This window comes from Drosophila nasuta, chromosome 3, assembly GCF_023558535.2.
Source record: "Drosophila nasuta strain 15112-1781.00 chromosome 3, ASM2355853v1, whole genome shotgun sequence".
NCBI lineage: Eukaryota > Metazoa > Arthropoda > Insecta > Diptera > Drosophilidae > Drosophila > Drosophila nasuta.
In genome coordinates this window covers 28,778,042-28,804,507 of record NC_083457.1, presented here as the reverse complement: position 1 = coordinate 28,804,507, position 26,466 = coordinate 28,778,042, and the positions used below count along the sequence as shown (strand labels likewise).

General features: G+C 39.4%; 1 protein-coding gene across 1 annotated transcript in view; it reads left to right on the top strand.

The window, feature by feature from the left end:
- Positions 1–7,742: 7,742 nt before the first annotated feature.
- The window catches only part of LOC132793289 (GTP-binding protein Di-Ras2), a 38,764-nt gene continuing 20,040 nt past the window's right edge, over positions 7,743–26,466 (top strand). Inside the window, exons 1-2 of the mRNA XM_060803084.1 lie at positions 7,743–8,108; positions 24,948–25,598. Of these exons, the coding sequence (XP_060659067.1) occupies positions 25,434–25,598 (165 nt within the window). The 5' untranslated portion in view covers positions 7,743–8,108; positions 24,948–25,433. The remainder of the gene's footprint in view (positions 8,109–24,947; positions 25,599–26,466) is intronic.

The window sequence follows — 26,466 nt, the reverse complement described above, 5'->3', positions numbered from 1 at the left end:
ATTACAAATCTTTATGATTTCAATATCAATTTCTTTGTTTTTTTTTTTTATGATTAGAGTCAAGTGTAACTCGAATCACTTCTTATATATTCCACTATAATCTTTTGTAAAGAAATTTTGACTGAATAAATCTTTAGCTGCTGAATTCAATTCTAATCTGATTGTAGCTTTTGGTTTGTAATTATGATTATATACAGTTTACTACTTTTGGTCATTTTGGAAGGGTTTTTTTTTCGTTGTAAAGATAATATTCATTTAATGGTTTTTCGATAAAGCATTATTTAATCTAATCGGCACTCCTATTCATATAATTTTCCATAAGCATTTGACCAACGTGGGTTGTACCGGAAACTTAAGAATGTTCTTTCTGTTCTTTTTGAGGTTTTAAAAATAAGAATTTGGCAATATGCATATCAAAGAAACAACTTGAATTATGTGTTCCATTATTGAACTGACTCTATGCTGTTTTGAAATTTTCCATTTCGATGGGATGAAGTCTATTCCCAAGTCATTCAAAAATGTGAAAGCAGCTGGCGCTACGTTGAGTATACGCAATGCCGGCCCTTATCTATTTATAAGTCTGATTTTAAATGCATTCATATTCATTTTGTAAATGAGTTTTTTTATGCATCCAAAATACGTTCACGATGGCTTTTTGGTTTTTAAATATTTGTAAATATGTCTCGAGAAATGACATCATCAAAATCGTCTATATAGTTTACAGTGCTGAGAGAAAGCCAAGGGAGAGAGAAAAATAAACTGACAACGAGAAGAGAATAAATTATAAAGAGTGCGTTGGAGCGCGAGTAAAAGAGGTGGCTGATTGAATACTCTTTTGTTTTGGTTTCTGTAACAAATGTTGACGTCAGCTCAGAGTGTTTTATTACACAAACTAAGAAATAAATTAAAGCTGACCTTCTGATGTATGCTACTACTATACAACTCTATATGCCACCGCTGGCAATACAAAGTTGGCGTCAAAGCTTTGGCGTGGGGTCAAGCGGACTTGGAGGGTGACAATCCCATCATCATTTTGGCAGGCTTCCATTAAGGCCTTCAACGGCTTACGTATGCCTCAAGCTCCAATGCAAAACTGTGAGCCTGGCCGCGGGCAACGACAACGACAACAGCAATGGTTGGCCAGAGTGAGAGTGTGAGAGAGAGAGAGAGAGAGAGAGAGAGAGAGTTTGACACAGTTCGCACAGCTGCTGTCAAAAGCCGATTGGATTTGGGTCGTAGTCGAAATTGAAAAACGCCAAGCGCATTTATGGACGCTGGCTAATACGACTTGGCCCCGCTTTATTAGCCCTTGCTTCTGACCACCGAGAAAGGATACCATAAAAGCCAGAAATAGCCGTGAGCTCGAACTGCAACAAGCAACTTCTGAGTGCTATGCTCGAAAAGTGTTGATGTGCTCTACAGTTCGACTTGACTAAGCGGAACGTTGAATATGATTTAATTGATTCTTGCAGTTTGCATAAAACTCAACGCACAAAGTTGTTTGGCAATTTAATTTGCAGTTACTTAAGTGCATTGTGGCACAAACAAAGCCCAAAAAAAGTACAAGAGCTCAAGTGCTTCAGTTTGGCTAAACAGACACAAAGCTAATAAACGTCTGTTGGCTTAGGGCTTTTGTGTGTGGGCTTTTTTGGGTTGTGTTATGGGTTTTGGTCAAACCAAGTGGAAGCATATAAATGCCACAGCTCGGTTTCATGCTGTAAAGCATTCAGTGTCAAGTGCAGCTCGTAAATTGCAACCCAAGACATGAGGCAGGAGCAATGGCAATGGCAACAACTCGATGAGTTTTAGCTGGCCAATGCCAACCTGTTTTGTTGGCCCAGAGACAACTAACGTTGTTGCCATCATTTGCCAATGTCCAGTGGAAGAAGCGATAGTTTGGCAATGCCGATGCCATATCGTCAGCACCACGGGGACTGCAACCACTCAAACTCGGACTCGTACTCGGACTTTGAGTCTACACTCACGTGTCCAGGCAACCGGTTGGCAATAAATCAAAGTTACTGTGGCTATCAATCCACGACAAAGGAACAACAAAATAACTACCAGATGCACTAGCAAAATTTGAATGCCAGCGATAAGTGGCATACGGCATAGACATAGACACACACATGCACACATACACGCACATAGTCATGGACAAAAATCAACAACTGCGTCGGCAATTTGCTGCAATCATCCTTAGCCTCCTCTAAGCTCCTCTTCTGTCTTCCCTTTGGCCATTTCATGTTTCTCTTTTTTCCGGGTTTTTTCCCCAGAGTTTGTGAGTAGGCCAAGGCAAGAGCTTGAGTCCAAAAATGTTTATGATGCTGCCAGTGTGCAAGTTCTTTTCTGTTGCCTACTTTTAGGTGCGAATGCATTAAACAAACGTCTGTAAATTTAATTTGTTAAGTTTCCGGAATTTGACCAGAGCATTCGCATGGCTGTCATTTATGACGCTGCGACATAATTAAAGTTTATTGTTGTCGAACTGACAAAAGCATCAACAGCAGCAACAGCAGAAACATCAGCAGAAGCAGTAGGAGGCAGCAGCAACAATAAAATCGGAGTCATCAGCAACAGTCAAGTGAAAACAATTAGTGCGGATTTACGCACGTGTAAAACATTTTAATTAAATCCGTTCGCCTTTTGTTTCATTTTCGTTTTATTTGTCATTTCATACGATTTTGTTTCACTCTTGCCGAAGGTCTCGACTTGCTGCTTGCTCCTTGCCGCTCGCTGTGGCATTCCAAACAACACTAATTGGTGGCAACGCGGCCAAAGGGAATACGCATCGGGTTAGCTTGCGTCAAACTTCTGTGCGTTGTCCCGGGCAACGTTTCACGTTTCCGTCAGCAAATTGAAATTGAAATGCCACCACAAACCGCTGCGGCAAACAGCATCGACAGCTTCAATGGAGACGGAAACGGAAGGAAATGCAATGCCGCCACACGCAACTGCAAATAAGAAATTTCACGGCTCAAGGTAGCGGTAGCAGCCGAGGTAGAACTAGCAGCAACAGTCGCAGCCGTGGAATGCCAATTGCAGGCACTGTACTTTGCATATACACTCACTGACAGTGCCGCAAAAACTTGCCACGCTTCACTGACTATTGCAACAGGCATTGATACAGCTGCCCCTCCTGATTTCCATTTCCCGCTTTTCATCCTATGTCTTCTGCCCAGTGGCACTGTCACTGCCACTGACGATTGACGACTGATGACTGACTGACGACTCCTTTGAAATATTTACCCAAATTGGCACACCGCTGTTAGTGCAAGCTGTCAGCTTGGAGTTGCGATTGTCAGACGGCCGTGTGAGCAACCGAAAGTTCGCATAACTTTAAATAAGTTATTAATTTAAGTTTGGCTTTGGCTATATTTATCAAAAGAACTTTGTTGATGTTGATAAACTACAAATTGAACGCTAACCGAACAGCGATAATATTGAAAAGTACTTTTACTTTGATAGAAAGAAATTATAATTTACGTAATGTTGGTTATATAAAGAAGCTTTGACTATTTAATATATGGATAATTTATTAATTAAGTGTTAAAGTATAGTTCGATTATCTTAAATAATACTGCTTCCTGCTGACGACTGATTGCGTTACGATTGACGACTGCTGCTGCTTCTTTTCTACTTTTGACGACTGCTGTTCAACTGCTGACAACTGATCTTCGTGCCCATCGACTTGCGAATGCCAGACGATATCGATTGGTCTAACGAATAGCCTCCATCTTTGTTAAATTTATATAATAATTTATCGCCATTCCATACTGTAACTTTATAGATATCTTTAATAAATTGATTTAAACACCACTTACAAAGATTCATTTAATGACAGCAATACTCAATTTACTTTTTTATTTGATTACGAAGTAATATTTAAAAAATTAGTAACAAATATAAATAATTCAATGATTAACTAAATATAAATACTCGATAATTTCATTTATAATTTAATTTGGGAGTTAGGTTAAAAATTTATAATAAATATAAAAATTGCAATGCACAGTAATATTTATTAAAATGAATTCCTTCACTTCTAGATGAATTCATTTTTTATTAAATTAATTCTGCATTTAACATTGAATTTAAGACAATGTTTATTTATAAAACGATATGTATTAATTATGGATATAATGTATCTACATATAACTTAGTCAGGATACAGAAAATTCCGCTGCAAGATAAGAATTAAATTTCGTTTCATTTCGACGCCCTTTTTATGGAAATGAATCCTTTTTTCTCTTCAATGATATTTTCAACTATGAATGTCATTTTTATCTCACAGAGTTGAAATTATTCTTGTATTTGAAACGCGTCAGTGGTATTCTGTCTTTTTTTTGGGTAAAATATCTTTAGATTTCTAGGCAGCATAGTTCACATGACAGTTACAGTTGCAATGTAACCAATGCACAACGAAGTAGACTAGACAGCAACAATATCAGCACCAACAACAGCAACAGCAACAACAGCGATAACAACTACAACGGCATGGAGAAATGGAGAAGCAGCAGTTTCCTTCGGCTTTCAGGTGCACATGACAACTTTGGTAATTAAGGAATTATGTCATGCGCACATTTGCGCTTACTTTGTGAGTGTGCCGACTATGTCTATGTCTATGTATTTGTGTAGATTTGTATGTGTGTGTGTAGGTGAGTGGGAAGCATATTTTTGATAGCTTCTGGTAACCATGGAGTTGCTTTGTGTAGATATGATTTTTTTTGAGTGCATATTGCAATTGGCATTTAATTTAAAAAGTTACCTTCCAGCATTTTGCATTTCGCAGTGACATTTGTCGCTTTCTTTCCCTCTCTCTTTGTGTGTGATATCCACTCGAAGAACTAACCGACCCGAGCGGAGAGAGAACTTTATGTGACCATGAAATAAAAACAGTTACGTATTCCATAGGCTTATTTCATGAATTGGACATTCCGGTGCGTTCCTTGTGCGTTTCATGGTTAAATGTCAAACACAGTTCAAAGGATGCGAGCCAACAAAAAATAAAAGGGGCCAAAGGAAGCAAATTGAAATAAATATTGAGGCGGAGAATGCCGAAAAACTTGTATGCTCTTGGACACACACACATATTGTAGTTACCACAGGAATGATAATAAAATACGTGTTGGGGCTGCTGTTGCCATTGACTCTCAATGTCAGGCCAAAGAATCATTAAAAACAAAACGACAACGCAACGAAAAGCAAAACAAATAAAAGTAGTTAATGCGGAAAGTAAGTGACCAGAAGATGCCCTGTAAATAAATCAAGTTAATATTCTAAAAAGTAAAATTTATATAGTAAATATGAAGAATTGAAATAATGTCAATGAAAGCAGCTTCCGTACATTATTAAACCCCATTTTTGACATGTAAACTGAGGGTATATGGAACAAAAAAAAAGTGAGCAGGTTTGTTCCCCTTTTACGGAGAAAACAAGTTAACACTTTTGCAGAGACAGCTGCCAACACATACATTCTGCTATCGTACGTATCTGGTCGAGTCAGGTTAATGAAAAACTTGGACATATGAGTAGAAAGTTGTTGCCATCAATGGAAGCTGGAGTTCAATGCCTGTCAACACACGGTCACTTCGGATCGCACCCGGTTGTCCTTTTTTTTTTTGGCTTTGGCATGCAAAGTGCAAAATGTTGTCAAACACTTTAAATTTCAACCCAATGAATATTGAATAAATACTCACAAGTTATTCACCGTTCACTGCATTGCTGGTAGCCAGATGCTCTTCTCAATGTGCTAAACAAATAATAATAATACTACGAGAGCGAACATAATAATAAATCACTGAGTCCATCATAGACACTTTCCGGATTGTTTGTTTTCTTCTTCTGGTCTTGTTGTTTGCGCTCTTCTTGGTTAATTAACATTTCATCTGTCAATATTGACAAGAGCCACAAAATTGAAATAAATTTCACTCACCTGCCTGTAACTCTCAGACTCTGAGAGTCGACTTCAATGACAGGTGCTTATCAGAGCCCAACATGTTGACCATGGCATGCTGAATGGCCATTTGTAGTGCGTAAGCGTAGCTAATTGTAAGCCTATCGGTTGCCGTTGGCATTCGATTGTGGTTAATCTGACTATGTAGACCTCCTACGTACTTTTGTCTCCTATCCTGCCCTCTAGCTGGCCAGCCAAACAGCATACCTGAGCTGGGCAATGGTTGCTAGGCTACATCAAGGACATTTGCAGGAGGCCACTTTAAGCCTGGCAACGTCAGGCTTTAATTGCTTTTCAACATGTTCTGATTTAAGCTTACGGCTAGTTCAATTTATTCATGAAAATGTTTCAAATTGCGTGTTTTTTCTTCTATTAATTGAAAATTAATTTCAACTTGACTGCGCTGCAGAGGCTGACTGCTAAAATAATATAAAATATGCCAAAAATATAATTCTATGATGATTTGAATTTAAATAAATCTGAATTGATATAAGCAGTGAAACATGGATGGTATTTTAAGTTTATGCATGATATTTTTAATGAATTTGAAATGTCAATAAAATTATTTTATGTATTTATGTTTAGCATAAAATAAATTTTAGTTTGCCCACAACATTTCTCATGATTCAATTAATAACATTTTGCAAATAAATATTTGTAAAAAAAACTTATTTATTTTCATCAGTAGGCATAAGAAGTCTAATGATATTTGAATTAATTTTCATGTGGTATCAAATTATATTTTATAAACATTCGCAGAATTGCATTACAAATTTGATATTTTCACCAATATTTGCAGTTATTATTTCTCAAAATAAATTGATTAGATTGTGCATATTAAAAATATGTATGTGGAAAAATCTTGTTGATGTTTACGGTTTTTTTATGCATATAATATTTTGTTTAATCGTCAACGAAAGTTGAATGATTTTAAAGAATAAATCCATCAAGCCAATTGCATTTAATTACTCTTATTTTCTCAATTAAATAGTCAACAAAGATTGAATGATTCTAAGGAATAAATGCATCAACATATGTATTTAATAATTCTTATTTTCTCAATTTCATTGCAAATGGAAATGCAAATTTTGTTTTCACTCGAAATGAGCTTCACAATATTTATCTAAATGCTATTATTATACATTTAATATGCAGTCTTAATTAGCTATAAAATTCTGGGAACTCTTTCATTTCCATACATTCGAAACGGATTTGTTGATAAAGTAATTTATGAAACTAAGCTGATGCTTCCATTGTGCGTTTAACTTAATTGTATTAGTCTGCCAATTTCTAGGAAACATACTAAACTCAGAGTTCAAAATTCCGCCCTCTGAACGTATGAGTATAATGCATTCTTGACACTGCAAACGTGCAACGTGCAACGAGCGCACTTGCTTGCAACGTAAAACGTGAAACGTAAATTAAACTGTCAGACGAATCAGGGCCAAAAGCAGGGCAGCAATTGGCAACGCGAAGTTGGTAGTAACGCAGCGAACATGTTCAAGGCAAACGCTTCCAGTCGCGAGGGGCAACGTCCATTTCCAAGTGAAAGCAGAAAGCTTTGGTTGGGGTTCTGGCTAAATGTAAGGCAAAGGCTGGCATGCCATAAATAAGTTGAGCTCTTACCTCCAGTTTGCGACTGCGCAGTGGATGGCTGGAAGTATTGTTGTTAGTTGCAAGCACACGTGCAACATGTTGTGTTTTGAATGCCATAGCCGCAATCAGTTGGCGGCTTTATAAAAGCAACTCGACTCGCTGCCAACCAAACAGTTCTCGACTTGTATGCAACGCGCGCGCTTCTCTTTATCGAACAATAGGCAAAGGACAAAAGCAAAGCGAAGGTGTTGCCAATTCGCCAAAGAGTGACGGTTAGGCGAGTTTAGCGTTTTGAAAGCCCATTTGTAATAGCGAACGCGCTGTGCGGAAGTGTTCGACTAGAATAGTCATTGTTTGGCACTGAGCATACACACACACATACACACAGTTAATATATATGCCAGGAACAATAAATCAGACGTTTAATCAATCTCACGTGCCAGTGCGCCGTTGACCTTTCGTCTTTGCCACGAGTGTTGCCATCGCGGCTGCGAAGGATTCGTTTCAGTTACAGTGTTATGGTGTTTTACAGCTTTGGTGATTAAGTATACGCCAGGTAAGCCGCAACATGAAATAACTAAATCTCTTTGACCTACTAAGTGACAAAAACAATGTGCGAGTGTCTCTGTGTGAGTGTGGGTGTGTGTGTGTGTACGTGTGGTCATTTAGTGCGCGTCCTTATGGCCTTACTGCCTGTCTTAGCCTTGCTGTGACCTGCCTTGCATTTTACGAGCGCATTAAAACATAAACAAAACAAAAAGAAACAGCAGCAAACAACAACAGCTTTCCTGCCTGTAAGTGGCGACATTTTAAAGGACACTCAATTCAAATTTTTGTTTCCTGCACTCCTGAATGCAGCAACAACAACAGCAATAAAGGGCGGTCGCTTGGATCAAAGTTAACGGCAACATTCGCGCGTCTAATGAAAATTTATCGTAAGCGCATTAAATTTGTAGCTGGCGCAAGTTTCATTTGCCATTTTGCCATTCAACTGGCGAATGGCAAATCGAACCCAGATCCTCGACAGTCGCTCCCTTGCGTCGCTGCCAGGTGGAGGCTTGGGACTGGGATACACACACACACACACACACACACAGGAAACAGCAGTCAGGGATGAGAATAGAATGCTTCTTGGTCACACAATGCCAACGCCATGTTGTGCATTTTTATTATGCTCGCACATGGCTCGCACCCTCCGAAAATCCAGAGGGTACTGGAGTCTGAGTGCTTGCGGCACTCTTCGGCACCAAGGATGTGTGTGAGCAAGCAAGAGTCTATAATAAATTCTAAAATTGTCAAATAAATATGAAAAAAGAAATAAATATAAAAGAAGCAAAAGCGTATTTATGTCCCTTTACATTTACATTGCTGCGATATTCTCTATAATCGGATTTGATTCTGCACTTGAGCAGTTTCTCCCTTTTGTATAGATTACTTCAGCTCAGCGATGTCCTGCAGTTATTTGCCAACCAAATGCTCAGCTTAGCAAAAATATTTTAATTTTGATGCGAGCATGAGGAAATAATGTACAAGCAAATGCATGCTCAAAGTATTCTATTCAAAATTATTTTATTATATCGAAAGCATGGCATTTTCATGAAAATAAAATCAAAGAATTTCCATATGTATATAAGATTCCTGGAAGCGAATGAAACAAAATTCCAAAAATCAACAAAAATTGCATGAATATTTAACTGATTAATGTGTAATTTCTTGAATGTATCTCAAAAGTATGCTACACAATTGCAGTTTATTTGTTCAACTTGAAAAGAGAATTTCAACTCAGTCAATTTTATTCTAATTACTTAAAAGTTCATAGGTTGTTTCTCCATTTTTATATTTCATTCTAAGTAATCCCGTTGTTTAAAATTTATGTTGACTAGTGTAGAGGTAATGTTAGACAAACTCCTTTGTACTTGTAGAGTAAACACATGAATAATGAATTGAAGTGTGCATAAGTTGTCGAAAAGTCGCTTAAAGCTGGCTGCTTTAAAGCCAGCTGCAATGAATTACTTAAGCTTTGGTTGAATCCCTAAAAAAGGATTCAACTTATTGACTGAGCACCATTCAAAATACTCGCAAGGGAACACAGAAAAAAAAAACGAAAATCAGAACAGCTTAGCTAAAACACTCACCTGTCGAGCCACTCGCACTCACACTCACACTCATGTACTCATAAATACTCAGTCATGTGTTTATGGTAGATTAAACATTCTGCTGCCAACTGCAAATGGGGAATAACAAGCACTCGCAGACTCACGCACTTACAGCCAGCGGCGCACAAACATAAGTACATGGCTAAGCATGTGGCACGCCTGCCGCTGGCTGATACTCATTCTTTTTATTTTTTTTCCTTTTGCTTCGTATGTATCTTTAAGTACGCATCTTTGGTGAACAGCTGCTCGTTTGGCGCCAGGCAACTGCACAGCACAGCACAACACAGCACGAGCACAGGCTCAGGCAGGCTCAAGCGGCAGCTTGAATTTGACTGTGATAATGAAGTCTAGACCGGATGCCTGAAAAGGCGGCATTGGCACTTAGTTAGCTTTATATCCGGCCTGCTTCGGCACAAATTTCCTCATGGGCCACATTAAAGTTGTCATTGGCAGTTATTAAAGTTTCGGGGGGAGGCCGCATGTCATTTCGGTTTAGGTTTCGGTTGCTTTGACCGCATCGCCGCATCATTTGTCAGACAAAAGCCAACGTCAAGGCACGCATGTGTTTTGTTTGGCTATTAATTACATTTATTCCGTCTCCATACTTGGCATTGATAATGCGTGCATGTGGCCGAGTATGCCACTTCAAATGTGGCATTTTGTAAGCTGTCTTCAATTGTCTGCAGTCATTGGACTGCTGCTTGACACCTTGAGCATGTAATTAATTGCAATTCTCCCTAATGAGCCCAATGAAGTGGCTTCAAAAAGTCAAGAAATGTAGCTGGAGCCGAGTGTACTTTAATTTTCGATGATGACTCTGCCATCTTTATTAATGGTTCGCATTAGCTGAGTCACAGACCCCGCTAGAGGGCGTAGTAAGCCATTGGAGGCATCGCTTAACGCACGCATTTGCATATCACGTATACGCCAGGTCGTCTGAGAATGGCAGCAGCTGTGTGAAAAATGCAGTGCTTATGTAAAGTGCAAATTGAAAATGCGACCAACGCACGGAAATACAATCAGAAGTGAGGAAATCAGCTCAGCAGCCCACACAAACGCAACGATTTTTATATTTTTTATTTTTTTTATTAAAATTAAAAGCACATAAAAGGTTCAAAAGGTCTACCTACTTTAGTTTGTCAACGATGACGCGCTCATGCGTCGAATAGGGTAGCACCCAAGCACCCTGTTCTATTTGGCTCTCTCATGTGTACACGCCCTAATGCGCCCATTTCCACTTACTTTAATAGTTTTTGTTCTTTTTGGCAGCACTTGTAAGCATCTCTTCTCGGCACTCAAGTCGCACAATGCTTGCCAGCTGATGGCTTCATTGAAATCTCATACACAAACAAGCACACACACACACACACACACACAAAGTTGTGTGGGACGTGTGTTTATGGATGAACTGCCTTCATGGGCTTTTGTGGCCGCAGTTTGTGCCCTAACCAGGCATTGATTAAAGTGCCACAAACATTTGATTGAGCTTGAGTGTGCTCTGTGTGTGTATTTGTGTGCGTTGATCTTCTGGTCAGCCAGATTTTGATTTAAGTTTAAGGCATTTTATTGAAATTTTTCACTATACTTCTAAAGAAGGCAGATAAAGAAAGAACTGATAACAAGTTCTAAGAGTTGTGTGTGAGTGTGTGTTTGATAGCACTTAATGACTACAAAATGTTCATTTTGAGCATCGTCTAAATGCCGGGCATTCCTGGAATGTGGGACAAGCCGAAAGCCGAAAGCCGAAAGCAAACAGAAATTGTATTTTATTAAAAGCAATTTCAACTTGGCGACAAATGCCCACGTCCCTCAATCTCAATTCAAGCAAGCGAGAAGCACCAGAGGGGGGGAAGTCAAGGTGGTTGAGGGGAGGAGGCAGGAAAAATGGTTTCAGGCACGTTTTGCAACTTGGATGCCATAATGGCGGTAGTTGAGAGAATAAATTATGTATGCTTCAAACCCAATGCGAAATTCATGAGTATAAATGTTGTCAACAATTTGTGTAATTGCTGCTGCGTCTGCTGTTGGATGTTGAAAGTGTTGCCACGTTTCAAACTAAACACAACTTGTTCAACTTGTTTAAATGATACACATCATTTGCGATAAAGTACAAGTGCAACAAAATGAATAAATGAATGAGTGAGTGAGTGAATGAATGAGTGGCAGATTGAATGCATGATGAGTGGTGTAACCTAATTAATGTAACGATGAATATTTACCGCTCATTAACAATGAATTTGCATGGCGAAATGTTTATAATTTGATATTACACCTGGCTGCACAGGGCGATGCCATGAATTTGCACTCCATCAAGTGGAAAATCAAAACTAAAAGCACACAAATACTTACACAGCACGCTCTTTCTCTCCGTCTCCCTCCCTCTCTCTCTCCCTCTTACTTTCTCTTTCTTGTTTCATGAGCTCCTTTGTCTTTTGCTTGTGGCACAGTTGCAACTGTGAGAGCATGCCACAAGCTACACGACAGTTGAATGTCGTTTCCTATTGACAGTTTTAATAAGGATGAATTGGCCAGCTGCACTGCCGGCTTATGCTCCGTTGGCCAAGCAAGCTGACGGGCAGTCAACTAACTTGGCTTAAACACGCCACAAACACAGTGCAAACTTTCACTGACATTGTTTGCCAACTGCTGCGCGCCTTCAAGACCACGTTCACAAGATATGCAATTGTTGTTGCTGATAATGCGGCTAAACTTTGCTGTTGTTGTGCCAAGTGCAGCTGAATGGGCTCTGGGTGGCGATAAACCCAGAAAAAAACAGCAACAAATCAAAGCACGCCATATGCCTGACTAAACCACTCAGCCAGACAGGGTCACAAACACACACACACACAAACACCAGATATACGAGCAGCATGTGCGTTTTGCCACCATTTAGTTGTTGTTGTTGTTGTTTAGCTATTGGCAATCTCTGCTTAACTTCCGCTTGCCAAACACACAGGACAGGACACAGCATCCACGTGCTGGGATCACGCATACATATACATATATAGTATAAATGTTCAATATTTTTTTGTGCCTTCGCTTTGGCGGGGCAATCAATAAGTTCCTATATATCCATCCATCGTTCGATTCGATGCTATGCAAAGTGGTTGAATGAGTTTTCTAAAACTTTTTTCCTTTACAGTTTTGTTGTGTGTGTGTATTTCCCGTCTCTTTCCTTTTCATGCTCTATCTCGCTCGGACAAAATACTAGCAGCAGCAGCAGCGTTAGAGAGCGCCTGAAAGTAGGCAACGAATTTTGAATGTTAAATGTTGCCCCCTTTTATTTGGGTTTGGAGCATAATTAAAGAAAGTCATTAATGGAAAGACTCTGAGCGGCTTTTTAACGAGCCCTGTTTACAAAGCCAGCAACATAGCATAACCTTCGGCTTAAAGTTAAACAAATCGTTTTGGGCCATCTGCAAGCATTCGCATTTATTTATGGCCCATTGAGAGCATTTCACATAATAAAATCAAATCCTAAATTCCACCATAAATAGCGCATTAAATATTAAGCAGTTATGCACAACTTGCTGGAATTTGAATTATTATCAAAGCATTCACGTGGTCGTCTAATCTTAGCCCTGATCCCATCGAATCAATCTTACTGTAGGCTCTCTAAATCCTGTTGCTGCTTCAAAGAGATTGCGTCCGATTTGGTTTTTTGTTGTTCTCTCCAGTTTTTTGTTGTGCCCTTTAACTTGATTACATCTAATATGACCTATATTTCTTGATAGCTTTATATAGCTTCTGTTTCCTGATATTTAACGTGGCCAATAGCTGACAATCTGGCAGGGCAAAGATAACAAACTGCCGCAACATTGCTGCTGATAACGATTACTATATTATTATCATAATCGTGATTGTGATGACAGTCATCAACGGCTCATCAGCATCATTGGCAATGGGTCCGCGTACGGTTCAAGGGTCTGGGTTCTATTCTCTCATCTTGCCAACGCTTCCTCTCCCTTTTGTTGCTTACTCCCCGCCAGACACACAAATCTCTTTATAATCGTCTTGGCTCTGTGCTGTATTCTGCTTTGCTCTTCTCTGCCCTGTCTCAGCTCTATTCTTCTCTGTGCTGTTCCTTCGTTGGCGGCCAAATGACCTCAGGCCACGGGGGCGGCAACCTGTAGGCGGATAGACGGACGGACGGACGAATGAACGAATGGATGGATGGATAGACGGATGGCTGGATGAGCCATCGGGTAGAGCGGAGCTGAGGTGGTTTTTATGCCTATACTTACACATTTTTTATTTGTTAGCATTTCGCAATTTATTTTATATTTGTTTTACTTGAAACGACCGCGACAGTCGGCTCTTGTTTGGTCTTCCCTCTGCTTTGTCGTCGTTGTTGGTGTTGTCGCTGTTGTCGCTGGTTGTACGCCCATCTCAGCTGTTTGCTTGTCCTGTCTGTTTGTCCCTCGCACCGTCCGTCCGCCTGTCTGTTTGTCTGGCGTGTCGTTCTGTCAATGCCGCCGGCAGCTGGCAACGCCTCGTGTTGCTCTTTTCCGGTCTGCACTTTGAGAAATCTTTTCAAACAGTTTGCATACCAACTGTGCAAAGAAATTTCCTTTATAGATGATAAAAAAGAATACTATATATTGTACGTACGTACATCCATATATATAGTGTGCTTATGATTTGTGATGCTCATAAATTGCCTACGGTTGCAGCTGATGCGCTTACGCAAATATTCTGTCAGCTTACAGAAAACATATTTAAATGTAATTTTGGGCAATCAAATGTGACTGACAATATACTATTTCTGTCATTGTAAGTTTTTGCCATTACATCTACTTAATGCCAATCAACTTTTTGTCGACAAAAGTTAATCATTTCTGCGTAAAACTCATAAAGATGAGAGACCTATATTACGACCTAAGTTTAATAATCATATATTAGCCAAGAGTGAGGCGGCACTCGAGTACTTCTCACATTTTCTTAGAACTCAATGCTTCAGTTGTGTAAAGTGTATATTTCAAGTTTTGTCAATTTGCTCATTTGCTCTCAACGCGTTCTTTGCGTTCCGCTCGTGCCTTTCGCTCTTCTCGCTCTCCCTCTCTCGCTCTCTTTGATAAAGTCTGCAGTTGGTTTCGTTTGGCTGTCGTATGGCCTTTTGTAATGTTGGGAATGTTGTTTGTGATTTTCCTGCGAGTTTTCTTGGGGTTCTGGGTCTGGGGGCGTGTTTTTTCCGCTTGTTCATTTTGCTTCTTTTTTTTTGTATTTTCGTCGGTCGACTCCTTCCCGGTGCCCCGTAAAATTCAGTCACGCGTAAAGCGCGTTGCTCGTTGCGTGCTTTATGAATTTCTGGGTGCTTCTCTATTACTTCTAGTACTTCGTCTTTCAGCGCAATTTTTATTTGCGACTTTTGTGTTTTTTTTTTTTCTTGCCGCCAGCAAGGAGCAGCAAATAGCAAGAACCAAGTACAGAAGAAGGAGGAGGAAGAGGAAGAGGCTACGGTCTTGGACTTTGACGCTGGACTCCCCAGATGCTACCAGCTGGTGGCGTCTTTGGTATTCGTGTTTATTAAGTCTAATTCAATTTTGTGTGAATTTTATTTGTTGCATACATTAGGGCGCTCTGAACTGCTTTCTCACTGGGGCCGAGCCCCTTCGAAACTGATGACGTTGAATAATCGTCTGGTTGCGATGCTTTGAGGTGTGCTCTCCAAACCGTTTTCATGACTTTTTATTTTGTATTTCGTATTTCGCATTTCGCTTTTTTTTCCGTTGTTGTTGCTGCCGTCAACGCAGCTATAATTACACACTTAGCAATTTAGAGATTGCTGCTATGAAGTTTTTAATTAAAACTTTGATAAATAAGCTCAATTTATCCGTCAGATATTTGCCATTTAACTTTAGCAAGGCGCTGAGCGCATATATTCGCACTCTGTATAATGCTCGTGTCGTTCAGTTCAGCCTTGTGCTCAGTTGACTTCAACTGAGTCGTGTTCTGTTATGTCTAAGTATTGGTTGGCATTTCTTTGACAATGCAGGTTTTTCATTTAAATTGAAATTTCACTGGAAGTGAAAACGGAAAACCGGAGCGGAACGGAACAGCACAGAGCGGAGCGGAGAAGCAATGGGGAATGGAAATTAAACCAAACGCCGAAGACTTTGTAATGTCAAAACGTGCTCCGGAGCAGCAAACGAATTTGCTGCCGGAGTCGATTAAAAACACAGAAAAGCTGCTCAAAATAAAAATAAATCAACGAAAACAAATTATGGCAAAGAATAATAATGCCAATAGCATGACTTACTAATTAACAGTGATTCAGCCAACCTGGCGTGTACGTAATTTATTGTGGTTGCAATGGAATTTCAAATGTCAACATTTAAGGCAACAGTAATGAAAATAATAATAATATATTTTGACATTACGTATACGTTACATTGTTATATTTAAATATAAAATTGCATATTCATGTAAAAAGGATAACACAAAGTCGAGCACACGTTCAGTTTGATTTTCCATTTGTGCTTTTTGTCGCCAAAATCAATTTCAAACGCTGCCTTTGTTACTTTAGACGCGTGTTTCTAAACATAACATACGATAACAAAAGTCTAACGCAAAAAATAAATGCAAATTTGTGACTTATAGAATTTCAATATTTATTTCAATTATTCACACAGATTCGATACAATTCAAATGTTGAATATCAATTGGATTTCTTTTTTAATTTTTTCTTTTTTTTTGACTACCACAAGTGAATAAAATGTTGAGCAAAATGTTTGCTTTTTATTGCCACGCGACCACACACACACACACACACATACACATGCATAGTAATGGCCAGGCGTTGAGCAAACACACATGAGCTGCCAAAATTGGAATAAAGAGAACAGGGGAGGGAAGACAACCGCCACAGACTGAGGGTCAAAGTTGTGGCAAATGCAATCCTTGGCGTGAAAAGCGCACACACACATTGGTTTGTCTAAGCGATTAACCTACATAGCGAATGACACTGCACACAGACAGACCGATTCACAAAGAAAAGACAGAGAGAAACACATAACAGCAAAGTCAGAGGGCAATTGGGGCAGAGTTCGGTCGGTAGATGTCCGCGGAGTGGAGATGACTTTTGCACTCCGAGTGCGAATACGTGAGACTTTCAAAGCACACGTCGAGTCGAGTCGAATCGAGTTGACAATGAAAGTGCATTGATGATGATTATGATGCGGATGCTCATCGCAAGCACAATGATGATGATGATGATAAAAGCTTTGCATGCTTTTGGGGCCAAAAGACAAACACAAAAGGAGCAACAGCAAGCAGCAGCACGACAAAAACTTGCCAAGTGAGAATGTTGCCCCAATACGTGCTAGTGTCTCTACGTGTCTCTCCCTTTCTTACCGCTTGCCGCCTGCCACTTGCGTCGTGTTTGTGTTTAATTTGTGGCCCAGCCACAGATGTTGACAATCGATGTCGTCATTGGAACGTGACGTACACATTCAAGATGTTGCTGCAGTTGTACTGAGAGCGAAAAGGGGAAGCAATCTGTGAGAGAGAACTGAGACTGGGACTTTGACTGGACCAGGGATGTCAATGTCAACCGCAGGCGTTTGAGTTTGCAGCTGCAACCGCAGTTGTTCAACATTATGTTCGTTCACCCCTGCTGGCAATTGCAACTTCATTTCTCGCCTGATTAAGTTTTTGCATTCCATTTTATCAGCTACGCCTTGTTTACTCATCTATTAGCTACTGCAACAGATACTGACTGCAGCTTGGCCGCAATGAAACTCGTGAAACTACGATGAGGTCTCGCAATAATCTGTTGCGATTGCGGTCGCCCATTTGCGTTGGCTTTCACGCTTCAATCGCAATCAAATTTATTAGAGACACGCCAAGCGCAAAGTCAAATTACAGTCACTCGATGGCAAATGCTTGAATTGCTGTTCTACAGTCTTCATCTTTTGCAATTTAATTATAAGAATTGTTGCCCAATTAGCAATCTGGTTAGCCACATGGCAGCTATTAGCTTTCGCACTGCGCTAATCCAATTTGCATAAAACAAAATGCCAACCAATTGCAGCTGCAATGTCCAAAAGTTGCTCATTAAGTTTTGCCAAGTGCAGGAGGACCAGAAGCAACAGCAACAACATAATGAGAACTACAATACAAGGAGCAAAAGTGTTGGCCAAGTGCTGCGAACAGGTTAAGGACTTTCTCTTCTCTCTCAACTTTGGCGCAGCTCATTGTGTAGCTAAATTTAGGTACCTCAACAAAGTTTTTAATAACACTTAAGGCATCAGATAAAAGCAAAATGCTGGAATACGAGCAGCAACCTCCAAATAACACACAGAGCAATAGACCTGCTCGCGACCCAGTCCTGAGGGCAGAACAAAGTCACCACTCGGCACTTCAGATGCTCAACCTGACCTCCACTACTGGAGCTGCTCCTGAGTATCATCGTCAACGCGACGCGACGATGTCGCCCTGATTAGTATAAATAAGTAACAGTTAGTGACCCATTTTCTGCACACCATTGAACCAGAAAAAGGCTTTAATGCTTTTCGTCCAGGTGCTTTTGTTTTCGTGTGTAGTCGTGCCTCCCTTACCTGTGTGTGCGAGTGTGTGTGAATGCTGGTGAGTGTGTGCGTGTATCGGTCATAAAAGACGGCGGCATCATCAGCGCAGCCATCAACAGTTTAACAGCATCGCTTCTGGCCCTGTTCTTAATCGTCGTCTGACGCCAGTTTGTAATCATTAAACCCGTGTCTGCAGCAACTGCGAATAACTTCACACACACACACACATACGCAGCACACACACACTTTGGGAAATTTAATGCTCGCCTGGTTGGGATCATAAAATAATTTGTTTATTGCTGCGGTCGTTACTCCATTAAGAGTTTAAATTAATTGCAATAAATTTGCCGAAAACAAGTCAAAAGCTTAGCATACATTTCAGCGCAGCATGTGTTTTGAATTGGCCACACACACAACTCGCTGTTTTGTATGGCAGCATTAAAATAGATTTTATGATTTAGGGCCAGAAAGCCACAACACAACCCCTATTACCATAACCAAAAACATTTAAATTAAATGGTGTGGTTCTAGCATAAATGCAACTAATTATCTACTTTTGTTAGAATTCAAATCGTGTTATTTATAAGTAAGGAAAAAGTAGTATTAATAGATTTTGTCTTCTGCTTCGACTTAAGCAATTACTGAAGTGAATTGCTTTCTAGTTGTCTGACTAAAATTAATAGTTGCGCCCACAACAATTCGTATTCGTATCGGGATATATGTACTATAAACACAGTTGCTGGGAAAGCAAAACCTAAGGCCATTCTAGTCCAAACTGAAGGTTGTGCAAGCTATCAGTATTGACCTCCAATCTTCAATTGGCGGCCAGTGCGATCAAGCGGAAGTAGTGCGCAGCTATCATACATTCGTATGCTTGTATACACTCTCATATACATAAACTCTGACGCATGTCGAGTACCATCAATGCACCATGGGAAAAATAACAATTTTCTTGTGAATTAATAGAAAACGTATAATTTAATCAAAGCAATATTGAATCTTTTTCATATTTCAGGATAGTAATATTTCGAGTGAATTCATATTTCTAAGTATCTTACGTAGCATGTGTGATTAAATAAATTGATGCGAAATTTAAGTGGTTTAATTTAACGGAAAATTCTGCAAAAAAATTCTTTGGGAGTCATAAATACTGCAATAGTTAACTGGCTCATAAACATTCGGATAGTCCTCATAGTTTTCCTATTATTCTTAAAGCTTACGAGATATCCAGAAATTTGCAATGTGAAATATATCAAACAATGCGTATTAAAAAGATCCTCGAAAGATTTAATAGGCAAAAATAAATCTACAGCAAACATAAATACTAAATTATGAGGAGCAGTAAAATATTAGTTATTAGTTAGTATGCCAAAATAAATTTTCGCAATTTCAAATTTCACGTGTCGCATAGCAGTCATTAATTCACATCCCAAAAGTATACTTTGAAATTGCAACAGCAAAGATTCATAAATAAAGGTAAAAGTATGCTGCACAAAATGTCTATGATTCCTAAAATGTCCTGTATTTCGGGCATTTGAGTGCCAATCGTGATGTCCTTATGCCCAAGAATTTCTCTTATAATGACACGCTGATTACGGAACTGAAAAGGACAAAAATCTCTACAGGATCCGAAATAAAATCTATGAAGAATATTGCGTATATTTCGGACATATTCTTTTTGATCTCTGCATGTCATAAGTTGATCGAAGGGTACACGTGACGTCTTTTATCCTGCCAAATTTGATCCTGATCGTCCTTGCGATTCTCGAGTTATCCTCAAATTATTAATTTACATATTTTTCATATGGGCAACGGAACTGAAAAAGTACAAGTTCTAGATTCCAATCGATAGAATTGGTCCTTACGAACCTTGCAATACATATCCTTTGAAAATCGAATACGATATAGCTGAGATATACGCATTTTTAACTTTTATATGTAATATTAGTTACATTAATTTGCATCCTAAAAGTATGCTTTAAAATAGTTGTGCCCAACAATTGTGCAAATCCCCAAATCCACAGCGAGACGAAGATCACTTGTAAAATGCTAGTTGGCCAAAGGCAAATACCAGGCGAACATAAATTAACAGCAAGCTGAAATACAAAATCTTAGGGGTGCGTAAAAGTATGCTGCAAAATATTAATTGTGGGATACTAAAAATGGCACGTCCTAAAAGTATGCCACAATAATTTTGCGGAATTTAAAATTTTATGCTCCTCATTAATCTTATTAATTCGCATCCTGAAAGTATGCTTTGAAATAGCATTAGCGGAAATTTAGAATTAAAGGTAAAAGTATGTTGCAGTTTATATAAAACGCAAATGCAATGTGCAGTAGTTATTCTATGCCAACAAAAACAAAAATTAAGTACTCTTGTTATTCATTTTTTTTTTAGCAATTTAAAAAAAACTTAATCTGCGTGTAAAAAATACAAGTAATGACAAAATAAATTGTATAATAGTGTAGAAATTAGAGCTCTTTTAAAGTAACACTTAGGACATTCAAGAATCGTATCGGAGATAGCTTGCTGATTTCAAAGGCTATTCATTAGTTCGCTAAAATACTGATTTTACTCCACAGTGCAATGTTGCTAACGTTTTTTCGCGAGTTTTGTGGCCATCTCTTTCTCACGTTTTATCCTGGTCGTCAACTGCCAGCGGCGCTGCTTGTCAGCTTCCATCTCGGTTATCTTGCGGTATTCGAGGCATTTTAATAAACTACATACCAAAAACCTTCTCGACCAGCTGGCAATGCGTTACAATAGAATTTTAACGCATGCCAACGTTGCGGCTAATGAATATTTATAAATTCTCCGGGCCAACTATTAGACATTGCCTGGCCGAGAGCAGATAATGGCCGGAAGTGTGAGTGTGTGTGTGCGTATGTGAGTATACATGTGACTAAAGCTAGCTTCGTTATTTGTTGAGCACTTTCTGTCAGCTGCGAACTCCATGAGCCGTGGTCAGGCCAACGGAGCCCCCAACATGCTCTCAATGTACTCGTATGTCACATGCTGTCGCTCTCACTCTCGCTTTCGCTTACGCTCGCCTTTCTCTGTCTGTGATCCCTTCTTGGGTTAGTTGTTATTTGTTTGTGGGTGTGTTGTGAGTTTTTAAGCCTCTGTACTGGGTTTTTATCGTGTCACATGTGTGCTATGCGTTGACATTACGAGTGTTGCACACAGAGCAGCCTTGAGTGCAACTCCGTTGTTGTTATTCATCTTACGCTTGCTGTTGTTGCTGTTGCTGCTGCTTGTGGTTGAAGTGACAAATGTGCTTTTGATGACATCTCAAACGGCACTGTGTCGGTTAATGTCAGGCAACTTGACTCTACTCGTCTTTAAGTTATCTTATCAATAAAACGTTGCGCTAAAAACAACCTGTTCAATCTGTGCAAACATATGATTCAATAAAATCGAGCCAAAAATAAAAAATTGCGTTCTGCACAAACAAAAAATTGATTACATATATAAGAAGGGAAAGTCTCGCATTTGGTTTTTTTACTTTCCACTTTTCACTCGAACTGGCAAACAAAACAAACAACGACCAAAAATTACACGCATCGTAAAAGTTTTAGGGGCACAAAAGAACACACAGAAAGAAGATACGAGTATATTTCATACCTTGACAACAAAGAGAGAGAAGAATATGAAGCAGCAGCAGCAGAAATGTCAACAACAGTCATATTTTTATTTGAGAAATCTTTTTTGGCCTGTATAAAATGCAAAAAGAATTAATTCAAGTCCTGAGACTCAAGTTGCTTTAAAATGTAAAGCGAATGGACGGCGACAACAATACAAAAGTTCAGTTTAGGAATTCACAATTGTTCTTGTCCTTTTCCCTGACTCTTGTTCTTGTTGTTGTAACACAGCTGCTATCCTGTTCAGCTTGCTTTTGTGTGTCTCTGTATGTGCATGTAAAAGTGTAGGCCTAGTAGATTTAATTAAAATTTTATTCAGAAAACCATAGCAAAGGTTGAGCTCTCACTGTGCTGCTGCCTTAAATTGAATTAATTCTTTGTTTTTTAAGCTTAAATTCGATTTTGATTTTTGTTGTTGAAGCTGTAGAAATTATTAAGAGCTCTCTCCCAACACTAATTGCAATTTTATAAATAATATTATCATAATATTTACAACGACAACAAACCCGCTGCGTGTATAATTACATGAATTATCCACATGCTTTCATGACCCTGCTGCCTGCCTGGCAGCTGTCGCCCTTTTTTGCCGGCATACTTTGAAATGAAATGCAAATGAAAAATGCATTTTAAGCCATGAGTGTTCCGAGTTTTCATAACAAGTTTGGTACGAAACAAAATAAAACAAACACGCATGCAGCATTAAAGGGGAATGCTGAACTGGCAGACATCCTTCAATAAGATAGTAATTAAACTTCTCGTTGATGTTTGTTATTATAAACCTCTCATTTGAATACCTTATAATTGTGGTAAGGTTGAAGAGTTGAATTTGCTGAACGCACTCAAAGGAAATGCTTATGTTTACTCTGCAGCGCATGAAATATCATAAACACAATGTTAAACGAGCACCCAATTTGCATTTGCATGTGCAAAGCTCTTGTAATTTGTCGACTAACTCGTGTTCAGTTTCCTCGTGTGGACAACTTGTCCCAGCTCAAATAAATTGCCATGCTCACTCGTAAAACCACAGACAGGCAAAGCACACACAACACACGCACACACTCAAACACAGTAAAGCAGTCTCAGATACACAGATACAGATACGGATACGGATACGGATACTGTTGAAGTTGCAGCTGTAGCTGGAGTTGAAATTGCAGCTTGTGTCGTCTGGTGGGCAACAAAAGCTTTGGCATGCTATTCGGTTAAACTATTTTCAATTTCCACAATTGCCTGGCCCTCAGATGACAACTTGTTTGGTGTTAGTCAAGTGGCGACGCTTGAAAGCAACAATGCCAATTGCATGACAACCTTCTACACACGAATAGGAGTCCGATTACTACACGTTTCTGTGTAAGCCAATAAGCTGCTACCAGGAGATTTCTATTCAAATTTAACGGATTCAACATCAGCACAACTTGTACACTCTTGAGTGTTTTTTCGTTATTTTCTATATTTTATAATTAACACTTTGCTGTTACGAATATAATCGAAATTGTCAGGCTTGGAGATGCGAGTGAAAGGTGCAATCATGTTGAGCGACCCAACTGTCGCTCAATCTTAGCAGCTGATTGCAAGAAATTGCATTTTCCCCGTAACGTAATTATATCACGTTGCTATTGCAATTAGACAGGCACCAACAACAACAGCTGCAGCTGCAGCATCGCATTGACATCAGCATCGAGTGACGTATCAGGTAAAAAGGACAGGGGCATACCTGTGCAGCATCAGCAAAGCTATCAACGCTGCATCTGAAACAGTTGCTGTGCTTTAAGAAACTGCTTCAATGTGCTGCTGCTTTTCCACTAACAAATTGAATTGCCTGCTGCACTTAGCATGTGAATTACATGGATACAAACGGATAGACAGATTCAGAGACAGACCGTCTGACAGACAGGCAGACAGACAGACAGTTAGGTTTACTGACTAACAGATAGAGTCTCAAAGAGGCTGCTAGCTTTGGGCTTCTTAACTCGGTTCTGATGCACAAAGCTTTTGCTGTCTGAAGGGTTTATTTGCAATTTGCCATCTAGTTTTGCTACTACTCTATTTGCCCCCCGTGGCAAGCAGCAAGTCACAAAGTTCTGTGCACCAAATGAGTCCTTACAATCCATTGATGCTATTTTATGTTGTACTGTATCCTACTAGTTTTGACTAGTTTACTAGTTCAGTAACTCATATGTAACTTACTTAAGGTGCCAATATTCCAGGTTTGTATCAGTTTCTCAACATTATCTTAAACTTTAGTGGAATTTCAGTTTTTATTACTAACATTTTACACAATTCAATTAATTGAGTTCATTTCAATCTCGTTTTTTTTTCTTACTGATTTGCTATTTGATGATGCTAATGATCTTTTATCGACCTTTTATTGAAATTATCAATTTCTTACTACAGGGTATTTGCAAGCCATCAGTTTGAAAGCGTGTTTACATTTGCAATCGTGCACACATTTTTAAGTTCATCATATTTGTAAATGCACCTAGCATCCTTTGCCAGCTACGAAGCATATCCATGCGGACACGTGCGCAGATTGTGATTACAGCAACATACTCGAATACCAATCCACTCACAAAATCATGCACACACACACACACAAATTGACTGAGATACATTTGTTTGAAGTTTAGTTGGTTGCAATTTATGGGAATTTATGTGGAATATCTGAGCACGAACTTTCACATGAACATATTTTGCACGAATTGAGAGTGAAATAAGTCTAAAGCAGCGCTGTTCTATTCGCAAATAGATTAACACAGCTGGCCGCCATTCTTGATGTTGCTGTTGTTGCTGCAATTGCGATGTTGATGTTACCGATTTTGGCAAACTGCCAAAATTAGCAATTATCATAAAATAATAAACAAAAGCCCCCGAAAACAAACACAAATTACGTGCTATGGAAATCCAAATCGGTATTCTCCCCTTTGTAGTATAACGTCGTTATGTCTATAGTGATGCCCTAGGCAACAGCATTTTTGTCCTTCCTTCCTCCTTCCGCCTTCGTCCTCGTAAACGAAAACGAGTTTAGCTTTAAAATGTTTCGTTCTGCTTTTGCTTTGTATCCATCCACAGCGCACCACGCACACACAGACACACACGCACACATCTCGCCCAGCGGAAACGGAAGTCAAAAGTTACGCAACGGAAGCTTAAGCTGTTGTTATTAAGCCAGCCAGTCAGACGGAGGTGCAAGTGTTGCCGATAAGTTCAACAAATTTAATAGCTCAAGTCAAACAGGATAGAGCCAAGAAAGGGCTGTTCGCTTGCTTGCTTGTTCCAGTACAATATAATGACGAAATTCAAGTTGAAATGTACGAGTGAAAGCACAATGCATCAGCGGAATAATAAAAAGTGAATTATTGCCCTAATAGCAGCGCACATTCAGAAGCAGAAGCAAAGGCAGGACTTCTGCGACAACAATAGACAAACATAAATACTACTCTAATACAAACGACAAACGATTTATAAACTGCGCTCAAAAGTAGGCAACACCGAAGCACCAGCAGTAACAGCAGTAACAACAACAACAACAACATCGACGATAACAACAGCAACAAAATGGCGGACATGGAACGCATTCGACTCGTGTTGCTGGGCGGAGCGGGCGTGGGCAAGAGCTCCATTCTAAAGCGCTTTCTATTCAAGTCGTACACGGACAAATATCGTGCCACAGTCGAGGATCTCTACAATCGTGAATATGACCTGGGTGGCGTCACGCTAAAGGTAAGTAAGATATTAAATACACCAAAAGAGTCCTTCAGAGGGACACAAGCTTTTAGTGCAATGCTTTCACATTGCAATTGTACTTTAACGTTTTCGAAATGTGAAAAGTCTGACGACTTACTCGACAATATATTTTATAAATTTGTTATATGTAGTAGTTACTTTTACATTTCATTCGTAGCTTGTAATTTGCGTCTTAAATTCATGTTTCAGATAAATTCAATTTATGCCTTTAATATTCTCCATTTTATTCAGCAATTTGAAAGCGTTCTCGGAGGTCACATGAGAGTATTTCAGTTGCTTGACATTGAGAAATATTTGCAATTTGTTTCAGTTTTAAGTGACAACCAGAGAGCAGGTCATTTAAGCAACAATTTACTCGTATTGTTGGCTGCCATCTTCGGTGCACTCAAGTTGCAGTTGCCATCGTCATTGCAGCAATGTTTACGGCAACTGTAGATTTCGTAGTCAAGTAATTTGAAGTGAGCCACTAATTAAATCAAAGCGGCGGTCAATGAGGACATGGTCAGTGGCAAAGTGCAGTTGATGCCGAATTGTAAGGTTTCTCTCTATCTCTCTCTCTCTGCGTGTGTGTCTGGTTGCTAACTAACTGAATTACAAGTGGTTTTAACATGATGATTACGCTGCAAGCATAAGCTTGTCTGCCAAATTTGCCCGGAGTAAACGTGAACTCATATGATACGAGCTTATGCCAAGTTATTAGCCAAAGTTAGGACTTGGTTTATAATTCCAACACGTGTGTCTGTGCGTGGGAAGGCTATAAGCTGTTGCCTTAACAACTGAGTGCAGAATAGGCATGAAATGCCATCAGAGAGCTGAGATGAAGTCGGAGAATGAGATTGACATG